Raw genomic sequence first — 19,752 nt, 5'->3', positions numbered from 1 at the left:
CCACTTCGGACAGCTCTTCCCGGGGGATCCCGAGGCGTTCCCAGGCCAGCTGGGAGACATAGTTTTCCCAACATGTCCCAGGTCTTCCCTGTGGCCTTCTACCGGTTGGACGTGCCCTAAACACCTCCCTAGGGAGGCGTTCGGGTGGCATCCTGACCAGATGCCCGAATCACCTCATCTGGCTCCTCTCCATGTGAAGGAGCAGCGGCTTTACTTTGAGCTCCCCCTGGATGTCAGAGCTTCTCACCCTATCTCTAAGAGAGAGCCCCGCCACCAGGCGGAGAAAACTCATTTCGGCCGCTTGTACTCGTGATCTTGTCCTTTCAGTCGTAACCCAAAGCTCATGACCATAGGTGAGGATGGGAACGTACATGGACCGGTAAATTGAGAGCTTTGCTTTCCGGCTCAGCTCCTTCTTCACCACAATGGATCAATGCAGCGTCCGCATTACTGAAGACCGATCCGCCTCTCAATCTCACGATCCACTATTCCCTCACTCGTGAACAAGAATCCAAGGTACTTGAACTCCTCCACCTGGGGCAGGGTCTCCTCCCCAACCCGGAGATGGACTCAGACTTAGAGGTGCTGATTCTTATCCCAGTCGCTTCACACTGGGCTGTGAACTGATCCAGTGAGAGCTGAAGATCCTGGCCAGATGAAGCCATCAGGACCACATCATCCGCAAAAAGTAGAGACCTATACCTGCAGCCACATAACGGGATCCCCTCAACGCATTGACTGCACCTAGAAATTCTGTCCATAAAAATTGTGAACAGAATCAGTGACAAAGGGGAGCCTTGGCGGAGTCCGACCCTCACTGGAAATGTGTCCGACCAAACTCTGACACTGATTGTACAGGGAATGGACCGCCACAATCAGAAAGTCCTATACCCCATACTTTTCTGAGCACTCCCCACAGGACTTCCCGAGGGACACGGTCGAATGCCTTTTCCAAGTCCACAAAGCACATGGTGACTGGTTGGGCAAACTCCCATGCACCCTCAAGGACCCTGCCGAGACTATAGAGCTGGTCCACAGTTCCACAACCAGGACGAAAACCACACTGTTCCTCCTGGATCCAAGGTTTGACTATCCGGCATAGCCTCCTCTCCAGTACACCTAAATAGACCTAACCGAGAAGGCTGAGGAGTGTGATCCCCCGATAGTTGGAACACACCCTCCAGTTCCCCTTCTTAAAGAGAGGAACCACCACCCCTGTCTGCTAATTCAGAGGTACCGCCCCCGATGTCCACGCAATGCTGCAGAGTTCTTGTCAACCAAGACAGCCCTACAGCATCCAGAGCCTTAAGGAACTCTGGGCGGCTCTCATCCATCCCCAGGGCCTTGCCACCGAGGAGCTTTTTAACTACCTCAGCCACCCCATCCCCAGAAATAGGAGAGCCCAACACAGATTCCCTAGGCACTGTTTCTTCATAGGAAGACGTGTTGGTGGGTTTGAGGAGGTCTTCGAAGTATTCCCTCCACCGATCCACAACATCCGCAGTCGAGGTCAGCAGAACACCATCCGCACCATACACAATGTTGACAGTGCACTGCTTCCCCTTCCTGAGGCGGCGGATGGTGGTCCAGAATTGCTTCGAAGCCGTCCGGAAGTCATTCTCCATGGCTTCCCCGAACTTCTCCCATGTCCGAGTTTTCGCCTGCGCGACCGCTGAAGTCACACACTGCTTGGCCTGTCGGTACCTGTCCCCTGCCTCCCAAGTCCTATGAGCCAAAAGAACCCGATAGGACTGCTTCTTCAGTTTGACGGCATCCTTCACCGCCGGTGTCCACCAACGGGTTCTAGGATTACTGCCATGACAGGCACCAACTACCTTGCGGCCACAGCTTCAATCAGCCGCCTCGACTACAGAGGTGTAGAACATGTTCCATTCGGACTGAATGTCCAGCACCTCCCTCGTGACATGTTCAAATTTCTTCCGGATGTGGGAGTTGAAACTCTCTCTTAAAGGAGACTCTGCCAGACGTTCCCAACAGACCCTCACAATGCGTTTGCGCCTGCCGGATCTGTCCGATATCCTCCCCCACCATAGCAGTCAACCTCACCACCAGGTGGTGATCGGTAGAAAGCTCCGCCGCTCTCTTCACCTGAGTGTCCAAAACATTAAGCCGCAAATCTGATGACACAACTACAAATTCGATCATGGAACTGCGGCCTAGGGTGTCCTGGTGACAAGTCCACATATAAACACCCTTATGTTTGAACATGGTGTTTGTTATGGACAATCTGTGACGAGCACAAAAGTCCAATAACAAAATACCACTTGGGTTCAGATCCGGGCGGCCATTCTTCCCAATCACGCCTTTCCAGGTTTCACTGTCGTTGCCAACATAAGCGTTGAAGTCCCCCAGTTGGACAAGGGAATCACCTGGTTGAGCACTTTCTAGTACTCCCTCGAGTGTATCCAAAAAGGGTGGGTACTCTGAAATGCTGTTTGGTGCGTAAGCACAAACAACAGTCAGGACCCCAGCTACCCTCTCGTCTACTGGGACTTGAACTCCGACGTGCAGGCTTTGAGCCGGGGGGCAAGAAGAATTGCTACCCCAGCCGTCGCCTCTCACTGCGTGCAATGCCAGAGTGGAAGAGAGTCCAGCCCCTCTCGAAAGAACTGGTTCAAGAGCCCTTGCTGTGTGTCGAAGTGAGTCCGACCATATCCAGCCGGAACTTCTCCACCTCACACACTGGCTCAGCCCCCCCCAGCGAAGTGACATTCTACGTCCCAAAAGCTAGCTTATGTAGCCGAGGATCGGACCGCCAAGTGCCCTGCCTTCGGCTTCCGCCCAGCTCACAACGCACCGGACCTCTATTGCCCCTCCGATGATGTGTGAGCCGACTGGAGGGGGGGAGCCATGTTTCCTCTTCGGGGACAGGCCCGGCCACCAGGCGCTCACTATCGTGCCCCAACTCTGGGCACGCGTCTGAGCGAGGGATATCGGCGTCTTTGTTCTTGCATTCCCATAGAAGTCTCCGAGTTGCTCTTTGTCTGATCCACCACCTAGGAACTGTTTGTCTTGGGAGACCCTACCAGGGGGCATGGAAGCCCCCGGACAACATAGCTCCTAGGATCATTGGGGCACGCAAACTTCTCTACCACGGTAAGGTGGCAGCTCAGAGAGGAGCGCATAATACATAATAGTACAAAATACAAGAACTGATAACAACATGACTGTAATAAACATCTTGTACTTGTAATGTTTTCTTTTTTTTTAAGTAGTTGTTTTAATAAGATTTGTGTTTGGCAATTAAAAATAATTATAATAAAAATAACAAATCATCATTGTTATTATTATTATTATATTATCATAATGGAGTCAATGATATAATAATATTTATTATTATTAATATTTTTATTTAATTGTTATTTCTAATGTAATCATATTTATGACAATTAATTAAAGGCATTATTATTACTATTATTATTACTATGTAATGAATCTCCTCTCTTCTGAGTAGTAGTTCCTGGCTCTGCCTTTTGGGGTCACTGTTGCACAACTGTGCAGCCTAAGTGGATGTAAATAGCATCACATGAAGTTTTACTTCACCACCCTCAAATTATAGGTTTAATTTACGCGTTGCTATAATAACAACGTTTGGGCAGAAAGTGACACCGCTGCTTCAAACGTAAAATTAAGGATGAGACTTTTCCCATTTGACCCTATGTGACCTTACTGATAAGCTGTTATCAGGCATGTTAGGGCCTCAGCAGTGTGCAAATGGATGGAGTGTTGCCTCTATTAATAGAAATCTGCATTCTGACCCTCGCAGGTTCAAACTAACAGCCTGCAATGCTAAAAATGTATCACCTCTTCGTCAAACTATGCATGTTAGTGCAAAAAAGTAGGTACATCTCAACAAGATCTGTGTAAACAATCCTGACTTTATAGGGATAATATTGCTAACTTCAAAATAATGTGTTTATTATTGTGATCCTAGTATGCATTGTTGTGGAACTTTGCTATATTATACGGGGAGATGCTTCTAATACTTCAATCCCCTTATTAGTTATCACACCAGAACTCTTTATGAACATTTGTGGCATGCATATGAGGTCATTAGACTGTGGTTTAGTGTATCATGGCATCAGTTAGTGCACATTTTAAAACCAATTCAGCAAAATGGCTTAAGGAGTGTGATCAGGTAGGAAAAAGACATCTTACCTGCAATAATGTCATCCATTTGCTCCAAGGCAGCCTCCAACATGTGGCTGGCATTTGACGCCATGGCAACCAGTTCTCTATGAAAGTAGCGCTGCTAGATCCTCATTTTGGGGCCTCTAATCGTCAGATCTTGTCTTCTCATGAGACAACTTGACTTGGATCTCACTCTGAGCTCCAAAAGCTGTCCAGACATCTGACTAACCTCCTACTTGAAATAACACCCTGACTCGCACTCGGGGCTTTAAACACTCCTCTTTTTTTGTGGCCAACACTTTACAACAATTGTCGGTCCTCTTATCCAAATGTCGTTTTAGAAATGTATTTCCTTTTCGTTGGTGTTGATTTATACATATGAGAAACCACATTATATAAGCTGTGCACAATGTCATGGCAAGAGCAGCTGACTCAGTGGTTGTTCGCATGACTTCTTACTCGTTAATCTGTCCAAATTTAGGGAACTATTCTTAGGTTTATCATTTCATTATATGAAAAAGAGCTTCCATACAAATGTACATCTGAGTTGAAATAGAGCAGGGGCCTCCAACTAGTAGCTAGTCACCTGATTTTGAGTAGCTCACCAAATTGTGAAACAATATCTGCTTAAACTTTCAGTATTTTTATACCCGTTCCATGCAGACATGATGCTTTATTTATTGACAAATTACCGCAAAATAACATAAAAACAAAGACCGCACTGATTGGGTGAAGGTAAGTGGTGCAGTGGAGGAGTGGCCGTGCGCAACCCGAGGGTCCCTGGTTCAATCCCCACCTAGTACTAACCTCGTCACGTCCGTTGTGTCCTGAGCAAGACACTTCACCCTTGCTCCTGGTTAGCGCCTTGCATGGCAGTTCCCTCCATCAGTGTGTGAATGTGTGTGTGAATGGGTAAATGTGGAAGTAGTGTCAAAGCGCTTTGAGTACCTTGAAGGTAGAAAAGCGCTATACAAGTACTACCCATTTATCATTTATCATTTAAAGTATAATTTAAAGTTATTTAGTGTAGGAAAGAAATTCATATGGCCCCATTTGTTTACCTGACACATGAAACGCGATGAATCAGACGGGATGTGGGGTGGCATGTTGGTGTGCATGATTCGCTTTAGCCGCCAGACGGCAGTGGTGTGTGGAATATGTTAAAATGTTTTGTAGCAATTAGATCGTTGATCACAGCGTCAGTTGCTATGTAGAGTGGTGCTTTCTATAATTTTCAGCAGACTGCATTGCAAAATGCCTCACATGCAAGATCCATCCAATTAATCCCTTTCCCTAAAGTAAAACATTGTTTTTTGTCAAAGTAGTTCAAATCATGATTAAAACACCTACATTAAAAAAAAAAAATGCTGTATGAATACGAAACAATTGAACAAACATTTTTAATACAAAATGTGAGCTGTGGATATCAACGTTTTGTTCATGCTATGACAATTCTTTTTTTTGGAGGGTTGAAATCACTAAATAAAAGTTACAAAAAAAATAATAGGTTTGGACTAACTTTATTTTGTAAATGTAGCTCTTAAAAGAAAGTAGTTTTACAAGTGAAGTGGAGAAAAAAAGATGACCAAAAGAAAGTCAACTCAAAGGCTCTTTTTTTCCAACGGGGACAAACTTCATGCCTCCCCAATAACAGCGCTGTGTCACATCTGGTCCAAGTGTGCAAGCAAAATCATGGACTCCAAAAATGGCTTACACTTCATTAAATACTGATTAGTATTCTTTTAAGTTGCAGTCCAGTGTCCTCATAAAAATTTACATTCCCAGTTATCTCTAATTTTCACTATAGGGCTTATTCGCTTGTCCATGATTGGCAATCAGGAAAAACCTGTTTCTGGTTGCAAATCAAGATGCTTTATATGCCAGCGCTATCTTCTATGTTTGCAAATGTGCTTTTGTCTTTTTCTTGTAGTCATGCTGCATAAGCCATGCTACATAGAGGTGTTGGCTTTCTGCGCACTCCCTAGCTGCACTAGTTTTTGCTTCGTGTTCAATCCTTAGCTACACCAGTTTTTGTTCCGTGCTCTTAAATCATATTTCCTGCACGCCATCTCATGTTTCTGAATCTTGGGGTTTCAAGACCAACATAAATGTAACAATTAGTCCTATCAGTGAAAATAAGCCACCTTAAGACCAGAGGAAGTTGCGTGTGCCAGCAATTGGTTAAGGTTATGATTAATTTGTTTCAGACATGTTTAACATTGGGCTTCACGGTGGCAGAGGGGTTAGTGTGTCTGCCTCATAATACGAAGGTCCTGAGTAGTCAGGATTCAATCCCGGGCTCGGGATCTTTCTGTGTGGAGTTTGCATGTCCTCCCCGTGAATGCGTGGGTTCCATCCGGGTACTCCGGCTTCCTCCCACTTCCAAAGATATGCACCTGGGGATAAGTTGATTGGCTACATTAAATTGGCCCTAATGTGTGAATGTGAGTGTGAATGTTGTCTGTCTTTCCGTGTTGGCCCTGCGATGAGGTGGCGACTTGTCCAGGGTGTTCCCCGCCTTCCGCCCGATTGTAGCTGAGATAGGCACCAGCGCCCCCCGCGACCCCAAAGGGAATAAGCGGTAGGAAATGGATGGATGGATGGATGTTTAACATTATATAAACGAACATCTCTTGATTACATTTGCACAATTCACCATCTGAAAAGGAGTAGGAAGAAGCGAACCTTGGATTTCATCCTACACCTTTTCTGTGTCTTTTACTGATCATTCATTCACACCATAGCTTTTACATGTTTAAGTGAATGAAAGAAAGAAAGTTTTTTGGATTTTTTTTTATTTTTTTTATCTCAATAGTTAATAAGAAAACAACAAGGTTATTTAAACTAAATATTCGTACTGGTCTGAAAAGTGTGAGTTAAAAGTACAATTTATAATAGATATTTAGATATAGATGAAGTAGAAACTTTTTAATGATAGTCAATGAATGTTATATATTACTTTATTTTGTAGAATTTGTCATATTGTGCAATCTACTAATAAAAGTATCAATATTCTGTTACTGTTGAAGAGTTGTTTTTGTTGACATTTGACTTCATTAAGTCTTCAAGTTTTGGCTTTTATTTCTCTGTCGTCCAGATGTTGTCATTTCAGTATCCATCCAGTTCCTTGATGTCTTTGACAACAAGTACTTCAGCTTCCTGCGGTTCTCTGTTTAACTTTGATGTAGATTTTCCAAAATGCCCTAACTTTTGTTCTGTTTCCTCAATGTCAGTATTGCCTTTTGTTGGATGTTTGTTCCATTCAGCTTTGGCAAAGCCACATTGCTTTTTTTATTGGTGAACTTTGTTGATGACAACAAGTTTGGTTGACATGGGAATTTCTGTGTCAATGTGGTTGACATACATGCACATCCCCTTTAATTGCAGAACGTTGGCGACCTGTTGCAGTGTTAAAGGAGCAGCAGCTTGTCTTCATCTGCCATTAGACATAGCAGCTGAAAATGATAAAGTAGGTGATTTAATAAGGAAAGTGAGAAACAATATTGAATTCCAAAAATAACTAAAACTGAAGTACTGTACCATGGTACTTCTGCATCTTGTTTATTCACTTCAATCAGTGTTCAATCAGTGGTTAGGGTTTTACGATCCACTATCTGGTACACTGCTATGGCTAATAGAGACAATGATTACTTAAGAAGCTTAATTGACAGTGAAGCCTCTAAATATAATGATAGCTGTTTTTAATTCGAGAACATTTGTCAAAAAAACCTGTCTTGAAAGTGGCATAAAAAGTTTCAGGTCTGGTGAGATTTTAGCATCGCTCAGTGAGCATCTGAAAGCTCAAGGACATAATATGGAAGTGTTAAAGTGAACATACATATGTCAGGTACTACACAACCCCCACAAGTTCCACTGTGTAACTTGTTCTCAATACACAATGGACATGGTCATTTAATTGTGTTTTTCCTGTTGAGAAATAAAAATGAAGAAAATAATAATGTATGGCATAGGGGGTAGAGCGGCAGTGCCAGAAACCTGAGGGTTGCAGGTTCGCTCCCAGCCTCATCATATTCAGAGCAGAAAGCTGAAATGAGGCTTGCGCTATAGATTTTCCTGTCTCCTCAGTGCCAATATCGATATTCCTTATTGATACCTTTTATTCAACGGTACTCTTATATAATTTGTGTAAAACAAACTAGATAACACTTTTAACACTAACACTTATTAGTGTGCGTGACTTTGGGGACTAAGACTAGGAAATATTGTTACCTTACAAACTTATGTGTGGTGTTGCTTTCTTATTTGTGATTATTCTAAGATGATTATCATCTACCCGTCTGTAGTAGTGGCACTTGAACCGAATGCGACAACGTACCATAATTATGACAGTCAGCTGGATAAAAAATATACGGAGAGTAATTTCATTAGTCCAGATTCTTAATGATCTTCCTGGAACGATCCAATTAGGAAGCAGTACCAAAAAATACTGGTACACGTTATACATCTGGAGTCGCCACACACACTGAGTCAGTTTGAATTGTGGTGGCATATGTGAGCAAGCAGGCACTTGTTGCAACTGTACTATCTTTGTTTACAGATAAAACCAGTGGAAAATATGTTTAAAAAATACGGATTCATGCAAACTAAATAAAAGCATATTTTGCTGTTTGCTGAATAATATATATATATATATATATATATATATATATATATATATATATATATATATATATATATATATATATATATATATATATATATATATATATATATATATATATACATACAAGCTCACAAACGTCTCCAAACTGTACTTTAAGAGAAAATGGATAGTGATTAGACATTTATAATCAAAGTACTGTACATGTATAACCGTTTTTCCTATTAAAGAATAAAGTGCATGTACAAATAAAAAACTAAGACCCGGACTGTTTGGCCCTGCAATGAGGTGGCGACTTGTCTAGGGTGTACTCCGCATTCCACCCGATTGTAGCTGAGATAGGCACCAGCGCCCCACCCGCGACCCCAAAGGGAATAAGCATTTTTTTAATGATATTAAAGTAAATTCTGTGTACCCTGCCTTCTGCCCATGTGCAGCTGGGATAGGCTTCAACACCTATTGAGTGGTAGAACAGGGGTAGGGAACCTATGGCTCTAGAGCCAGATGTGGCTCTTACGATGACTGCACCTGGCTCTCAGATAAATATTAGCTGAGATTGCTTAACACGGTAAGTAATGAATAATTCCGCTGGTAATCACAGTGTCAAAAATAACATTGAAAATATAAAATATTTTCATGCATTTTAATCCATCCATCCGTTGTCTACCGCACCTGTTCAAGAAGTCGCATTTTTGGTGAGAAATATTTTATTTATTGTTGGTTAGCTTCAGGATAACAATGTTATTAAAAATAATAAGAGACTTGTTATACTCGGAAAATGTTGGTCTTATTTGAAAATGCACGCATTTAGTTGGATTCAGTCTTAAAAAAATATTATATGGCTCTCACAGTAATACTTTTTAAAATATTTGGCTTGTATGGCTCTCTAGGCCAAAAAGGTTCCCAACCCCTGTGGTAGAACATGGATGGATGAACAAGTGACTAAGATGTATTTGATTAAATGTTTATGAAAAGTGATTTATTCTCTTTTTTTTTGGTGTTGCCCTTAATTATTATTATATTAAATGTTTTTATTCTGTAAAGCGTCTTTGAGTACTCTGAATAGCGCTATACCAAATAAAATGAATTATTACTATTATTATTATAATTAAATAAAAGTCTGGGGTAACATCAATGAGAGCATATAAAATAGGGGGGGGGGGGTATTTCCTAAGGGCCTCATCAAGTCATGTGACTTTATTTGTACCCGAAAGTATATTTGTTTTGCAGTGTAAAATACAGGAGAATGGCACATGCATAAATATTAAAATAAACAAAAGGTATTACCACAAAACAGATCACAACATGACAAACATGACACAGTACTCAACAGGCTGCCTGGGATCCCGATCAGGAAAAAAAGAAGGAAGGAAAAAGTCACGAGAACAATAAAAAGAGGCAGAGTAAACATTAGTAAAGGACAGTAGGATAAAACTACCATGAATTAATAAATATTTAAAAATACATACATATGTGCAATTTGGCTATAGTTTATTTAAAAGAATAACTGGCTGGAACAAAGCTGTTCCTATACCCAGATGCTCTGCTTCTTTAGACCCTGAGTGTGACGATCTGTCACTTCATTTCTGTTTGTGCTTCCTTGTTTTGTGTTAATTTCCTATCAGTGCTCTTATTTTGATTTCCATTTTCTGCATGGCTCGGCTGAGCTCTGTTTTCCCCTCACCTGCTGCTGATTAGGCAGCCTTGCCACACCTGGTGGTAATAATCAGCAGGCTTCTATTTATGCCTGCCTCGAACGCGCTATCCAGCCCACAAGATTATACCTTAAGTTAAAATGTTTTTAAAGACGATAAATTAAAATGTGGGGTTGAATCGTATTAAAAGCAGATGAAAAGTCAATGAATAAAACACGGGCATGACACCCATTTTCTTTTTGTGTTTAAAAAGCAAATGAAGCAGAGTGAGTGTGGTGTCCTCCACCCCTCTTTTAGGCCTGTAAGCAAACTGCAGTGGATAGAGAGCATGTTCAATGTTTTTTTTTAAAGTTCTGAACACACTTTCAAGGATTTTCACTGGCAGAGAGTTCAGGGTTATAGGTTTAAACTTTTTTAAAATTTTAGGACAACTGGATTTAAGGACTGGCACAATTATAGTATCTTTCCAGACTTTGGGGACAAGCTGTGTTTCTAAAGATTGGTTAAAGATGGATGTAAAAACTGAGCTCAGTTATTTTGCACAAAACTGAAGCAGTCGTCCACAAATATAATCTGGTCCAGGACTCTTGTTTACTTTTGTGTGTGAAAAGGCTATCTAAACATATTTTTGAATAATGGGAAGGTATTGGATACTGTGAAGTTTGAGACAGAGTTCTTGTATTTCCTCACTAAAGTCAACAGTGTCAAAACGGTTATAAAAACAATTAAGAGCAATGGCAAAATCAGAGTCTGAATTAAAATGATTTAAAGTGACATGTGCACTAGTGTTTATGTTCTGGGCGCCGGCCAAAGATTTAATACAGGACCATGCTGACCCAAGGTTGTTGGCAGCCATCTTGTCTTCCATTTGGGACTTATAGCTCTGTTTTGCTTTCAACATTTCAGTTTTCAGTTCCTTGGAAGCCAACTGAAAAACTTACACAGTACCCAATTGAAAATAAATGTTCCTTTTCTGTATGCTGGATTTTACTGACTTACTGACCCATGGCTGGTTATTGGGGTAGATTTTAATGCTTTTACTAGAAATAATCATATCTCTACAAAAGGTAGAATATGAGCAAATGACATCAGTAAGTTCATCCAAGTCAGTAGCGGACTGCTCGAACACATCCCAGTCAGTGCAGTCAAAGCATTGCTGCAGGGAGACAACAGATTCTTCTGACCACACTTTCACGTCGCTGGTTTGCATTTTTTCCCTTTTTTAAAAGAGTCTCTAAGATGGGCAGAAGATGCAGACAGTTATGATCCGCTGATCCCAAAGGGGGAAGGCGGAGGGATTGAAGCGTTTTAATTTGACCCATAACAAAGATCCAAGGTTTTGTCCCGCCTGGTAGGACAGGACACTTATTGATTAAAATTTGTTAGGGACTTTTTTACTGTTACATGCTTAAAATCCCACATTATAAAATTGGGAGCATCAGGCGAAATACAGTAGATTGCAGTTTATGAATGACATCAGAGATGACACCTGAAGCAGAACCAGCTTTTGCCCTCGGGTGGATGTAAACAGTCGTTCTAAAAAAAAAAAAATCGACTACCTGTCACTGGTGCACACATAATTAACACAAAACAACTATTGACAGCTTGAATAGATAATCAAAGTATGTTAGTTTAGTTACCGGTAGTTAGTGTCAGAGTTAGTTTGTGACGAACCCCAAGATGCAGAGAAGGAGGCAGCCATTGTGCAGGTAAACATGGTTTTAATTTAAAATACTAGAACTTGAACAAACAAAAAGGTACTAACACAAAGCGCGCACAAGGCAGATAACAAACTAAGGGAGCTAGCATGGGAGCTAGAAAATAAAAGGAGCTTAACATGGAAGTTAGCAAAAACAAAAAGGGTCTTGCATGGAAGCCAGTGGGTTGCGAGCAGGAAAACAGAAGTTGAAACATGTAGTACAAAACAAACTGGAAGCAGGGAACAAGTAAGCTACAAACATCTAATGGATATATCTTACTGCTACACTGCAAATACAAGACACGGCACAACACGACAGGATCGACAAGAGCGACATCGACAAGACAATAATCCAGCACTGACTGGAGGACAAAAGCAGGTACAAATAAGAGATGGCTGATTGACATCAGGTGTGGCCAGATGCCAATCAGCCGCACTTGAGGGGAAAACAGCACACAGGGAGACAAACAGGAAGCTGAACCAAAATAAGAGTGCTGACAGGAACTAAGGACAGGAAATACTAAACACACACAGAGGAAAAACTAAAACACAAACAAACTGTCAGGGGCAAGCCTGACAGTTATTTTTCTTTTCATCGCGTATACAAATTAATTTAGTTATCATAGTAGCTCAATTTACTTTGTTCTATTGTTTGTTCCCAATTTAGCCAATATTTTCTAATGGAATTTTTTTTTCTTTCATTCTAAAGCATTAGGAGTTAGTAGTTAAATCATATGTGTTAATGGTTGGTGTCAGTTTATTTCGAACATGCATACAATTACAAGTGATGGGCAGTAACAAGCTACATGTAGCGAAGTTAAGTAGCTTAACTACATTTTCCAGGAGCTTGGCGGACGCTTCACTACTTTTTAAAAAGTAGCGATTCCTGTAGCCTCACTACTTTTTGACCCATTTAGCTTACATCAAAGCTAAAAGCTACAAATACAGAAAAAGGACTACGAAAATACAATGATTTAATGAATGAGAACAACCATACAAACAAAGAAAATCCATGATGATTGGTTGGTGTTCAAAAGATGAGTCACAATTGGCTAAAGTTAGGGCGAAGCATTACAGACTGGCCAATCAGAGGCAAGATAAGGCGGTTCATCAAAACCAGGGAACAAAATAATAACACTTACGCATTCATCTCACATGACAATGAGGAAGTCAGAGACAGAGGGACGCTTCAAGCTGACGACTCAAAAAAAGAAACATACTTGAACATAGCTGAGGGATTCTCTCCCGCAGATTTTCCTTAAGTGATGAATACGACGTCCAGGATATCCATATTTAGACAAATCTATGCGTTAAGATAAAACAAAGCCTTATTTTTAGTTGTTTACTCTGTAAACCATGCTGCTGTCCTTATCTAAGACGTCCAACACAATTTTAGCAACACACATTAATGTGAGTTTAGTTCATGAAAAGTGTTAAATAATCGAGAGTAACTCGTACCTTTGCTACTACATTTTCCAAGCAGCTTGCCCATCACTGACAATTACAATGTAATAAGACATCACACATTTCCAGTTGTTTCATTACAGCATGTACGAAAAGGAGTAAAAAGAAGCAGAGTTTGTTTAATTCTACCCTTTTTGTATCACAACAGTTTTAACCCATTTGGTTGTTTTCAAATTTGTAACACGACTGTGAATAAATAAATGAGTAAATATATACATTACTATACAATAAGTAAGTAAATTATTATTAAATACATAAATAAACACTAATTATAGTATGGTTAGCCTGTGATTTGAATGGGATTATGTATTTATTGAAATAAGGTTCAAATGTTCATCAAGATTCTTCTTCTTTGTACTCTATGGACACTGAGTTTGAACAGTTCCTTAAACTGCATCATATTGTTTTACTTCCTTAGGTAATTAATTCCAAAATGTAATGTGTTACGTTACAATTAATACTATTGAAGGTGTAGTAGCAGGTGTATTTGTATGAAATTATGTAATTAAATAACTGTCTAATATAACTGATTATAGTGAAAAACACAAGTCAAAGTACTTTTTTAAGCTTATTTAAGGGTCTCATGGACCATATGTGCTTAACATATTGGACAAGGAAAAGTGAAGAGAATCAAGAATGCTCTGCATGTTATATTTAAACTTGCACAATATCATTTTATTTACATCTTATTCATGAGCCTCTTTACATTCCCACACAATATTTGCCATGCTGTGTTTCTGACCTGAAGTAATCTTACAGGGTACTGTACATACAATATATAGAACATTCTTCTGAGAAGGTTTGACAGACGTAGCACATAAATATTAAATGTTAATGTTACATGTTATTGGTGCTTTATTGAAATCAAGCATCCTAAAAACATGTAGCAGATTATTAAACAATGAACTTATCCATCCTTTAAAGCGTATTACTGTGATAAACCAGCAATGCCACATAAAAATAAAGTTTCCTTTGTACAAAACCACATTGTCAATTACGTTTTTATTGAAACATTTGAAGAGCAAATGAGGGCATTAGAGGAGGATAACAGCTTAAACCACAGCGGAAAAAGAAACCATGCTTGCCAAACCACAATTTGAATTGGTTCGGTGAAACAAATGTATGAAGTGTGTGTTCCATGAAGCAACGCCACTGAAGACTGATAATTTTCTCCATCTGACCACAACTGCAATGGATTTAAACACTGGCAAGGTTATAGATTGAGTGTGAACGTTTTCAGTCAATTCTTACTCGTGAAAGAAAACAGTTGCTTTTACATAAATGCTGTTTAAGTGACACAACTCATTCTCATATCATTAGTTAATGAACATTTGGAACAATCTGTTTTCAGATTTTCCGGGCCCAGTTTTCATAACAACACTGGACAATAGTCTTCTTGTTGGCGTCCCCCTTGATTCTGTCATAATCTCGCATGGAAGTTTGGATTTAATTATTTGTTTCCTCAGTTTCTGTATGTTTTTCTTCTTCAGCACCACTTATTTTTGTTTTCTAAAAAACACTTCACTTGTCTGAGCTCTGGGTCCCTCACCTGTCCCTGATTAGTAACCAGGACATACCTGTCTCTGTTTGCCAATCAGGATACTTTTTATACCAGTCTCTGGATTGGGCTGGATCCTTTCCTTTGTACTGTTTTGTGGTTTGTGCACTGCCACTATTCTTTGTTTTTGCAGTTGTTTTTGATTTGTTTTTAGTTATTCTGTAATCTTTTGATGAAAATGTAGTTGTAGTTAAATTTTTGCCATTTTAATTGATTTAGTTAAAGTCAACAAAATGATAGTAAATATAGCAGTATAACATATCAAATATAAAAGATATAACCTCTTTAAAGTTTTTAAGAAAGCACCGTTATTTACACTACTTGCAAAGCATTTAACACAAAAGCAGCATGATTTTATGGTCAGAAATATATATATTAGGGCTGTGAATCTTTGGGTGTCCCACGATTCGATTCAATATTGATTCTTGGGGTCGCAATTCAATAATATATTGATTTTTTCAATTCAATGCGATTCTCGATTCAAAAACGATATTTTTCCGATTCAAAACTATTCTGTATTCATTCAATACATAGGATTTCAGCAGGATGTACCCCAGTCTGCTGACATGCTAGCAGAGTAGTAGATTTTGTTTAAAAAAGCTTTTATTATTGTAAAGGACAATGTTTTATCAACTGATTGCAACAATGTAAATTTGTTTTAACTATTAAACGAACCAAAAATACGACTTATTTTATCTTTGTGAAAACATTGGACACAGTGTGTTGTCAAGCTTATGAGATGCGATGCAAGTGTAAGCCACTGTGACACTATTGTTCTTTTTTTTTTATAAATATCTAATGATAATGTCAATGAGGGATTTTTAATAACTGCAATGCTGAAATGATAACTAATATTGATACTGTTGTTGATAATATTCATTTTTGTTTCACTACTTTTGGTTTGTTCTGTGTCGTGTTTGCGTCTCCTCAATTGCTCTGTTTATTGCAGTTCTGAGTGTTGCTGGGTCAGGTTTGGTTTTGGAAATGGATTGCATTGTCATGGTATTGCTGTGTATTGTTTTGTTGGATTGATAAAAAAAAATAAATAAATAAAAAATAAGAGAATCGATTCTGAAATGCACAACATGAGAATCGCGATTCGTATTCGAATCGATTTTTTCCCACACCCTTAATATAAATATATATACAGTATATATGTATATATATATATATATATATATATATATATATATATATATATATATATATATATGTATATATATATATATGTCCATTTCCTACCCCTTATTCCCTTTGGGGTCGCGGGGGGCGCTGTTGCCTATCTCAGCTACAATCGGGCGGAAGGCGGCAGACACCCTGGCCACCTCTATATATTAGAAAATTTAATTTCACAGTGTTCCTTTCTGTGACAAAAAAAAGAACAGTCCACAGTAACAAAGTAAAGTAACAAATTGAATAGCTGACCAAAGTACCTATGCAAATGATGGATGTTGGTGATAGTTCTATAAATATAATAACATGAAATAAAAAGACAGGCCTATGTTGCACAGATTAGCCATCAATCTATGCAATGTATGCTCGAAATTTAAGTAATTATCAAAACAAAAAAACAACACAAATTAGAACAGCCTACAGCAGATACGGTTATTCGTTAATAAATGTCCGCCTTGAATAAATAAATAAGCGTGCGATGTAATTGTGTTGGACCACATTAAACGTCTTGTCATGTGTTTAGATTGATGATTTAACAACTTTGTGTAGGCAGAGAAAATGACTTGATCATTTTTAAAAATAAGTAGTATTATAAGATAAGGTAGAATGAGCTTTAACTTACAGTTGTGTAGCTCTCATGATCAATGACTTGCCTGATGATGGCATCATATGACATCAAAAACATGTGTCCTGTTCACTTTCTCCCAGGTGAACAAATATTACGATGTGGAAAATGTTGAATCTACACATTCACATTTTGGCGGCGAAAATTCTTATCTCACAAGGAAAATCATCGAATTAGCTCTTCTTTCATAACTAACTCTCAGCTCCTCTCTTATATGTCAATCAATCAATCAATCAATCAATCAATGATTATATATATAGCCCTAAATCACTAGTGTCTCAAAGGGCTGTACAAACCACAACACAAACCACAAGCGACATCCTCGGTAGAGCCCACATAAGGGCAACGAAAACTCACACCCAGTGGGACGTCGGTGACAATGATGACTATGAGAAACCTAGGGGAACCGAAAGCAATGGATGTCGAGCGGGTCTAACATGATACTGTGAAAGTTCAATCCATAGTGGATCCAACACAACCGTGAGAGTCCAGTCCAAAGTGGATCCAACACATCAGAGAGAGTCCCGTCCACAGTGGAGCCAGCAGGAAACCACCACAAGCGGAGGCGGATCAGCAGCGCAGGGATGTCCCCAACCGATACACAGGCGAGCGGTCCATCCTGGGTCCCGACTCAAGACAGCCGGCATCTCATCCATGGCCACCAGACCGGACCCCTCCAGTGGGACAGAAGAGAGAAAGAAAAGAAACGGCAGATCAACTGGTCTAAAAAGAGAGTATATTTAAAGGCTGGAGTATACATACAAATGAGTTTTAAGGTGAGACTTTAATGCTTTTACTGAGGTGGCATCTCGAACTGTTACCAGGAGGGCATTCCAGAGTACTGGAGCCCGAACGGAAAACGCTCTATAGCCCGCCGACTTTTTTTGGTCTCTGGGAATCACTAATAAGCCGGAGTCCTTTGAACGCAGATTTCTTGCCGGGACATATGGTACAATACAATCGTCAAGATAGGCTGGAGCTAGATCGTGTAGTATTTTATACATAAGTAGAAAAACCTAAAAATCAAATCTTAAGTGCACAGAAAGCCAGTGCAGGTGAGCCAGTACAGGCGTAATATGATCAAGCTTTCTTGTTCTTGTCAAAAGTCTAGCTAGCAGCCGCATTTTGTACTAACTGTAATCTTTTAATGCTAGACATGGGGAGACCCGAAAATAATACGTTACAGTAATCGAGACGAGACGTAACAAACGCATGGATAATGATCTCAGCGTCTTTAGTGGACAAAATGGAGCAAATTTTAGCGATATTTTTTTTTACGTTGTTAAAGAGCTGTGATTGGATATATTCCAAACTTGTCCCACACATCTGTAGAAGACTAAATTAAATATGATTATATTTCATTCCTGTTAACGTATTGGCCACATTTTTTTTTTTTTTTTAATGCCAGTTAATTTTTTTATCGTGTTGGTAAACTTGCAATTGTCTTGGTTCGTTATCGTGTTATTTTCGTCTGGGACAAAAGGTTGTTGATGATAACTAACACAAAAAGTATTAGTCAACTAAAGTAACACTGTATTATTACCATATTTCTAAATTCAATATAATTTTACTTGCACCAGGCCTACCGTCTCTGCATCTTGGGGTTCAATGCCACGCACAACCGTAGCAGATCATTCTTAAATCTTTGACGTTTACTTCGCCTTTTTTATTACCACTATTTTTGCAACCAAACATTTGAATGGGTCTTTGATCACACAATATCTCATCAAATTAATGTCTTCATTGGTACACCGCAGGGGTCACCGATTGTGATCGACCAGTCGATCTTTGGGACCCTACAGGTCGATTGCAAAAATATTACAAAAAAAATGACATTGGTGACACTCCCACCTGGAGAGTGAATAACAGACCCGCCAACAGGCACACATTTTAATCACTGAACATGCCTGCACCCCTCGCCTCTCTCTCTTCAGCCTCACATCCAACTGCGGTCAATGCCTCGACCACACCCCCCTAGCGTGCGTGCACAAAAATCGTTGAGCTGCAACAAAGTATTAAGGCTGACTGTTGCAACACATCATACATTTTCTAGTATCCAACATCAAACAATTCGTCATGCATGTGAGGACTTGAATTTTGGGGACACATCATCAGAAAGGTGCCCACACTTTCTCAGCATTAATCAACCAGCTTCCTCTTTCCAGCAATGCGGTTCTCTGCTTGAAGTTCTGCCACATCTTGCGCAAACCGTGAGGTTCCATCAAGGTTAGTGGCCCGACGGCGGTGTGTCCGTAGGTCACAAAGCCCATCGTCGTTGTTCGCTTGCAGCAGGTAGCTAACAAGGCAAATACTAGAGTCTGAACATATCTACTAAGTACGGATTGTGTGTTGATTTAAATACAACAGTAATAATTGACATGTGCAAAGGCAGTAATAGATGATAAAAAAGGCGAGAGTTACGGCGCTGACATAAGCTGACTCGTGTCCCTTAAGTGACCAAAGGACCAACAAATATACTACAGTACTAGGACTGTAGTGGCCATAAACAGCTTCTACAACAGGAGTGCTCAAAGTGCAGTAAGGGGCCATCTGTGGCTCATTACTTGTTTGTCATTGGCCTTAGGCACATTACAACTAAAACACCAACAAGAGAACAAAGAACAACGTTTCATTCCTTTTCATCCATCAGCCATTAATAAAACACTCTGCAATTTAGCCTCCAACAAAAAACAGGAGTTAGAAACATTCTGGTCACAGATGCTAATTCGTGCCATTTGTTAACAACTGAATGGAATACTAACGTGTGGGATTCCAACTATTTTGGGCGGTTAGTGGTCGATCCAC

General features: G+C 39.9%; 1 protein-coding gene across 8 annotated transcripts in view; it reads right to left on the bottom strand.

The window, feature by feature from the left end:
* Positions 1 to 4,376, bottom strand: part of ppfibp2a (PPFIA binding protein 2a) — a 52,179-nt gene extending 47,803 nt beyond the window's left edge. For 5 of the 8 annotated variants that reach the window (XM_061880737.1, XM_061880744.1, XM_061880753.1 and 2 more), the window contains exon 1: positions 4,180 to 4,376. In XM_061880737.1, the coding sequence (XP_061736721.1) occupies positions 4,180 to 4,243 (64 nt within the window). In that variant the 5' untranslated portion in view covers positions 4,244 to 4,376. The remainder of the gene's footprint in view (positions 1 to 4,179) is intronic. The other 3 variants (XM_061880776.1, XM_061880782.1, XM_061880791.1) reach the window with 1 other exon arrangement.
* Positions 4,377 to 19,752: the final 15,376 nt, after the last annotated feature.

The sequence above is a fragment of the Nerophis ophidion genome, linkage group LG02 (genome assembly GCF_033978795.1).
Source record: "Nerophis ophidion isolate RoL-2023_Sa linkage group LG02, RoL_Noph_v1.0, whole genome shotgun sequence".
NCBI classification, from domain to species: domain Eukaryota; kingdom Metazoa; phylum Chordata; class Actinopteri; order Syngnathiformes; family Syngnathidae; genus Nerophis; species Nerophis ophidion.
Note: the sequence above shows the minus strand (reverse complement) of the source record. Positions and strands in the feature narration are given on the sequence as shown.